An 8,031-nucleotide genomic window follows, 5' to 3' on the forward strand; every position below is an offset into this window, starting at 1 on the left:
TATTTACACATTACATCATGTTTTTTACTGTCAAATTTTTTAATGCAGATATAACATGATTTAAAAATGAAATTAGTAATGGTTTGTTATTTTTTAAAGAAACAAAATACAAAAAAAAACTTTGTAATTTACCTGCAATATACGATTTAAAAAGCCAACAGCAAGTAGACAATGTTGTTTATGATGCTGACTTGCCCGACCGACCATCAGGGCAAGCATAACATGGACACGGAATAGATACTCTAACTGTTTGATGCTTGTCAGCTCAACTACAGTAAGCAGCAGATTTGCTGTGGAAAGTCCAATTACTGACTCAGTCTTGACAGGAATAAAGTCTGCTATGTTAATATCTTCCTCACTATCACTGCCAGCATTCATTTTAGTCTCTATTTCTAAAAAAACAAAACATATTAAACTATTTAACCACGTTATCACTTTTTCTCACAGCATCTTTCATTAATGTTGGAATTGGCATGTTATACATTTCTGCATAAATTAATTAGGAAATTGAATATAATATATCTGATGTATTTGGTTAAAATTAATTTTGTCTGAAAAAGTAAAAAATATTTTAAGAAAGAAGAAACAATCAAAAGTGAAACAAGTAATAATATAAATCATAAACTAACTTTCATTGTCCAGCACCTTGATTCCATCTTCAGATTTCTTGGACTCAGTAGGGGCAGCTGAAGAAATTGTTGTTCCTGATTTTTTACCTTTTCTTTTCTTTTTTCCCTTCACTATAAACACATTAAATTGTTATGTAAAATATATATTTAAATACCACTTTCTACTTTTATTAATCTTATTTGATGGTAGGTATAAATAACAAATTACTCTTACACTCCTAGTGTAAAAATACTATGCTATGTAGAGTAAGGATGACCATCAGGTTCATGTAGAGTAAGGATGACCATCAGGTTCTTGTAGAGTAAGGATGACCATCAGGTTCTTGTACATACAATGCTATGTAGAGTAAGGATGACCATCAGGTTCTTGTAGAGTAAGGATGACCATCAGGTTCTTGTAGAGTAAGGATGACCATCAGGTTCTTGTACGTACAATGCTATGTAGAGTAAGGATGACCATCAGGTTCTTGTACGTACAATGCTATGTAGAGTAAGGATGACCATCAGGTTCTTGTACGTACAATGCTATGTAGAGTAAGGATGACCATCAGGTTCTTGTACGTACAATGCTATGTAGAGTAAGGATGACCATCAGGTTCTTGTAGAGTAAGGATGACCATCAGGTTCTTGTACGTACAATGCTATGTAGAGTAAGGATGACCATCAGGTTCTTGTAGAGTAAGGATGACCATCAGGTTCTTGTACGTACAATGCTATGTAGAGTAAGGATGACCATCAGGTTCTTGTACGTAATATGCTATGTAGAGTAAGGATGACCATCAGGTTCTTGTACGTACAATGCTATGTAGAGTAAGGATGACCATCAGGTTCTTATACATGCTATGTAGAGTAAGGATGACCATCAGGTTCTTGTAGAGTAAGGATGACCATCAGGTTCTTGTAGAGTAAGGATGACCATCAGGTTCTTATACTGAATGAGAAAAAGAGGTTCTTTAAAAAAATGTAAAACATACCTTGGTCAGTCTTGGACCGAGTTTCTATCTTCATATTAAGCAGAATATCTGCCGCCCACTGCACTTGATCAATACAATCTTGAATTCCAAATTCATTTATATAAAGCCATTCACCAAACCCAACTAAGTATTCAACTTTCTGCCAGTCATTAGAAGATGTCTGGAAAATAAATGATTAGATAAACAAATTTATGAGAGATAGAGTTATCACAATCAATCAAGTCACATAAATATCATCCTTGTCCTCATACAATCTATGGCTCTGTCTACACTATCAAACTTTATGTGACAAAAAAAAATGCAATGTGCCCATATATGAACATGATGATGTCATATCTCTACCATAATGGGTATATCACTACCATATTTGGGCACATCACACTTGTTTGATAGTGTAGACAGAGCTTTTAACTGCTTTTCTTGGATTCCTTATAAATGCAGACTGTTCTTTTATTGAATCATGTTTTTTAATGTTGTCATATTGCTTTTTTTTTTAAATTTAACCACATTATCAACATTTTATCTCTACATACCTTTAAAGTTTCAATAGCATTCTGGTATGCAGTGAGTTGATCAAGTTGATCTTTTGAACAAATTGCCACTTTGTGCCACATCAAGGATACATAATCCTCACTCTCATCCTGAAAATGCAAAAAACCTAAAATATAAACTACTACAGTAAAAACACATTTAATAACAGTTTGACCTGGAGATACTTCATAACTCCATCATTAGACATTGTTATGGAGAGAAATCTTTTATTTGGATGTTTTATTTCAGTATAAATTCGTGTTTTTTAGTTGTAAAAATATAATATATACATCATGGGTTAAACAAGATATTTTGTTGTAATACTTATCATACACTGTAATTAAGTTTCCTTGATGAAAACTGTATAAAGTAGCTACATTATATCTTACCTTAAACTTAGCTAGGTCCATTTCAATATTCTTACAATTTAATTTGGCTTTTGTGATTACACGATGTTTAAAAATCAACCTGTAAACATTTGAATAAAAAATAAGGAAAAATTATAAACGTTATAAAATTGTTAGATTTTTTGTTAAAATTTTTAGATAATTAGTATTCAATAACAGCAGAGAAATATTAATATGATTTTTTAAATAAATTGTGACTGAACTTACAGTCTATGTCTTGTACGTGGCATATCATTAATGGCTTTATCCATGGCAGCAAGACCTTCTTCCCAGTTTTCCTGTTGAAGAAAAAAAAAGATTTGAATCAAAAACTGACATGTACATAATTCGGAAATGGTACGACAGTTCTCTATAGTAACACAACTTTTAGCACAATGTCTCACCTTGTCAGCATAAGCCTGGAACAGCACACCATATATGGCAGCTCTTAAGGTCAGGTCATCATCAGGGTCTTGTGTTATTGAAGCTGAAGAGTGCTCTCCTTTAGAAAAGGATGCCATGATATTTTCTTTGGATTTTTCATTTTTCTCCTAAAAAAGACAAAAAAACTTATGGATTATATACTCTGCTGGTCTATCACTTGCTCTTTAAGTTTCTGAATTCAGCTTACATTTTTACTCACCTCAATTTTATCTTTTCTTTCAACAAGAGAAGAGGAAGAACATGATAGCTGTTTTTAGCAGAACATTTTTTTTTAAAATAATTAAAAAACAATACCGTAATATTATGTTATACTGCATTAAACTGCATATTCAAGGTTTGTATGAGCTAATAACATGCTCTTGATCTTCATGGAAAACACCCTGTACCAACGGGATACAATGCCAATAACAAAATACAATTCAAAGTACCCCCTCTACATTCTATTTCATCCTATAATTGTCAAGCGGACTGGAATATTTACGACAGAAGCAGCCGGGTGCTCCAAGACAGAAACTGTGGATATTATCCTTTAAACGAGATTACTTAACTATCATAAACTGGGTATCTATTATTATATACTTATGGTGATATTTTTATACTACTGAACATAGAGGAAAATTCCACAAGTATTTTTGGGATACACCTATCAATACACATCCAAATCTAGTCTAATAGTATGTACAGTAGGCCTACGGTAGTGAGCAGTCATAAAGTAATTACTTAAATTTAATCATTTAACAGATAAGTTGACATTATGGAGTGTGAAGAAAGCTTTGGAACTGAAGAACAATCTGCTACCTCAGTTGATGCAAACATGGCAAATGGTAGGAATAAAAAATGTGAAAACAATATGTATATTGAAAGAAAGAAGTACATATGTATTTTATAAAGAATTAAAAATAATTGATTAAACATACACTTTTGTAACAGTGGTACACAAAAGATGTGTGTTCTACAAACATTTTTAATAAAAACCACATTACGATGCTAACTATAAATAAAAAAATAATAATAACAACCAAACAGTACGATACTCTGATATGGGCAATTTCACTGCAGTAACCTAGGCCGTCAGTAATAACTGAGAAATAAGCAAGCTCTTCATCAGGTTGTATTTGTCTGATTTAGTTTGTAATTTTTGATAAAGCACCTGATGGGCAAACTACAACAAAAATTTTATTGAGCTACGATGAAAACTTTTGTTACCAGCGGCTAAAAATGTCATGTTTTTGGACAAAATTGAGTGTCTCATTGCAAAAAATCATTTTTATGAAATGCATTGTTGTTGTTTGTATGTATATATTTATATGAATTATGTACATTTAAATTGGTTGATCTACCCCAAACGTATAAGGTATAAACAATGAGTGTGAAATGTACACATGATTAAATTTTTTGTTGTTTTCATTATTGTAATTCTGTCCGTCCAAAATGTCCACTCCGACACGTTGGCGTGTACACAGAGCAAATAAATAAGCAAGTCTACTGTTTTTCATCTATATACAACACTGATAAGATTGACCATACATTAAAATTTAAATAATATATTTAACGGACAATTTGGCTGAATGCCGGGGAATTGAAATCTGTCCGTCCAAAAAAATGTCCACTCCGACACCACATAAACTACTATTAATTTTTATATTAATAGTATAAAAAGTTGAATATTCATAGCAAAAATTATAAGCTGACATACTACAATTAATATAATGTACATATAATGTTTCTAAACTCAAGTAATTCACTGTAATGCACTCTAATAGTAATAATATGGTGTTTACATAATGTCCACTCCGACACACATATTTGATCAAAGTAAAATGGCTGATTTTTTAACAACTATGAGACAATGTTATTGTTATTTTATTTATATATGTTTGTGTCATTGATATTTAAGTGAAAATAATCTTGTTTAACTGTGTTTTTAGTATTATTAACGAGCCACCGGCACCTGCTTCGAGGCGGCATTTTAGCCTCTCAGACAATAATTTTAAACTAGTTGAAGCCACCATGGCAAAAGTTATGAATTACTAATTAATACTGGTTGTTATATGTGATCAATTTAAGTATTTAATGCAAAAAAAAAAACACAAAAAAAATTTAATATTTTTCATATTGAAGTTTTTCATGTCCTGTTTAATATCTCCAAAAATTGTCCACTCCGACACGTATTAACAATCCAAACGACATATTTTTATTTAAAGTAGGTACCAAATATGACCACAGTAAATTTTATAAGTGCCAACTGATGGTTTTATGGTGTTTGGCTATGATAAGACCATTTTTTTTTATATTTGGATAAAACTTTTGTTTAAATTCTCTGACAAATTCAATTTTGTTTTACTCATGACCTTGTCCAAAACATCATCTGCAGATGATGTTTTGGACATGGTCATGAGTGTTATGGTTGTACATATTTTTGTGACATGTACTAATGCATAAAATAGCAAATTGAATTCATTGAACATTCTTAATAATAACAAGTTTTTAATTATTTATACTGTTTATTCATGTCCAAAAATGTCCACTCCGACACAAATTAACAATCCTTGTTAAAAGACAGTTTTTATCATAGTAAAGCTTAAAAAGTACAAAATGTTAACACACTTTAGAAGTGCCAACTGGTTGGCTTTAATGTGTTTATGGAATAGTAAGATCATTATTTTTTTTCATTTGGATAAAACGTTTGTTAAATTCTCGGAGAAATTTAATTTTGTCTTACTCAGATGATGTTTTAGGCGTGGTTATGGTTGCACATTTTTGTTTTGTGTCAATTGGTGTCATGTACTTATGCATAAAATTGAATTCATTTAACATGCTTAATATAATAACAAGTTTTTAATTTATTTATACTGTTATTCATGTCCAAAAATGTCCACTCCGACACAAATTTTTATCATGGTAAAGCTTAAAAAGTACAAAATGTGGCAATTAGTTGGTTTTATGGTGTTTGTAGCTATATAATACCACAATTTTTTTATTTGAGTCTAATGTTTGCTAATTATTCAACATTTATTGTTAAAATTCTCAGACAAATTCAATTTTTCCACTCATATGATGTTTATATAAAGCGCGAGTATATTTTTTAAATTGATACTCTGTACTAGTAATTAAATATTAGCCAAATAAGCAGTGGCTTTTGTGTTATAATAAAAAAATATTGAGATGTTGATTTCCAAATTTTTCAATAAAATTCTTCCAGTTACTGTGAAATTGAAAAATATGTAAAAAAAAGGACTTTGAATTTTTGACCCTGTGAGACACTTGCGGCCTAGGTTACTGTGAAATTGCCCATATTGTGTGTACAAATTCTTATTGATATTGTATTTGTACAGATTTGAGTATAGAGAACAACCCAGCTGAAGAACAATTGCCTACCACAAGCAACAAAGATGCAGCAACAATGGCAAATGGTAAGCATAAAATATCGAAATTTAATTATGAAATTAAGGTGAAATCCAATAATTGTACCCCTAAACAAATAGAAATTATTTTTTAAATGTGAATATTGTACATAAGTATTATTTGTCTTATATTTCAGTTTAATTCTCTAATTTAAATATTAAAAAAGGAGATAATTAATCATGTACCATATTTAAAAGAAGACTGATATGCATTTATTTGTGTTTACTAATTCTGATACTTTAATGCTAATGATTTAAAAAATTGACAAAAAGCATTTATATAGATGATGAAAACATGGCAACTTGTAAGGATTATAAAATGAAAATCAAGATAGATTCTAATGAAAATGTTTATTGTAACGTAATATTATTTTATATGGGTAACTGAACTAATGTACTAATCATATCACATTTAAATTAAGGAGTATTTGTACCATATTTAAAAACTGGCTAAATTTTATTTATATATATATTGTTTTTCCATACGCATCCAACAATGAGTACGGTAACTCAACAATTACAGGATGGATTTATAAATTATCATGCTTAAAAACTAAGTCTCATTTGAGGCTTTAGAGTGGAGTTACACTAGGCCCTAGGTCAGGATTGAACCTCGGACCTTGGCATTGGAAGGCAGCCTATTAATCTAGAAGATTTGTATGTAAAAATTCTTAACGATATTTTAATTTTCAGATGTTGAAGAACAATTGCCTACAAAAATCAATAAAGTTAAAACCATGGAAACTGGTAAGAATTATAAAATGGAAAATAGATGTACATAATATCTGAAATAGAGCTGAAATTACAATTTTGATATTTTTTAATGTTTAGATTTGTGTAGAAAAAAAAACTCTGAAGTTGAAGAACATCTTTCTACCACCAGCGACACAGATAATGCAAACATAAAAACTGGTAAGCACAATAACTTAAATATATGTTATAATATGGAAAAATCTTATTTTTATTACTTTACTTAGAGTGTTACAATTTGATTTTTAAAATTATTACCAAATGAATGATTAATTTATTAAGAGAACAACTTAGAAAATGATGAGGAACCTACCACCAGTGTCACCGTTGATATGAATACACAGACTGGTAAGTTCTGACTAAAATGTTTTTATGCTTATTGCAGATGCCATTATATGTAAAATATATATATTATATGATCATTCATGGTTGGGTAGGGTCACATGAGTTATTCAATAATACAAAGAAAATCTAAGATTGAACTATAGTATTTTTAAATGTTTTACAGAAGCTTCAGCAGAAACTGAAAAAATGTCCAGAGAGATGCTACGATATGAGAAAATTATTCAAAACATTCACGCTCAGGATGGGAAAAGGACAAACGAATATGAGGCTATAGTTAAAAAACAAGAAAACCAGACAAAGGTTATTCAAAATCTACTAGCTAAAAATCAAGAAGTGCTAAGTGAAAACAGGATTTTAACTAACAGTAAAAATGACTATCAGAAAGTAAGGGAAGAAGTAAGAGAAGAACTAAATGACAAAGAAGGTGAAATCAGAGGAATGAAAAGTGAAATTGAAGACTTAAAGTCGGATTTGAAAAAAGAGTCACAGAGGGTAGAAAACAAATGCAATGAGAATGAAAGATTAACAAAGCAGATGAATGATATGTCTGAAAAACAGAGTCAACTAG

General features: G+C 30.3%; 1 protein-coding gene across 1 annotated transcript in view; it reads right to left on the minus strand.

Moving 5' to 3' along the window:
* The window catches only part of LOC140046087 (cilia- and flagella-associated protein 46-like), a 58,575-nt gene that overhangs the window by 14,890 nt on the left and 35,654 nt on the right, over positions 1-8,031 (minus strand). Inside the window, exons 2-8 of the mRNA XM_072090605.1 lie at positions 2,925-3,071; positions 2,749-2,819; positions 2,524-2,602; positions 2,137-2,244; positions 1,604-1,763; positions 630-740; positions 133-392 (exon numbers count right to left, since the gene is read on the minus strand). Of these exons, the coding sequence (XP_071946706.1) occupies positions 133-392; positions 630-740; positions 1,604-1,763; positions 2,137-2,244; positions 2,524-2,602; positions 2,749-2,819; positions 2,925-3,071 (936 nt within the window). The remainder of the gene's footprint in view (positions 1-132; positions 393-629; positions 741-1,603; positions 1,764-2,136; positions 2,245-2,523; positions 2,603-2,748; positions 2,820-2,924; positions 3,072-8,031) is intronic.

The sequence above is a fragment of the Antedon mediterranea genome, chromosome 4, assembly GCF_964355755.1.
Source record: "Antedon mediterranea chromosome 4, ecAntMedi1.1, whole genome shotgun sequence".
Classification (NCBI taxonomy): domain Eukaryota; kingdom Metazoa; phylum Echinodermata; class Crinoidea; order Comatulida; family Antedonidae; genus Antedon; species Antedon mediterranea.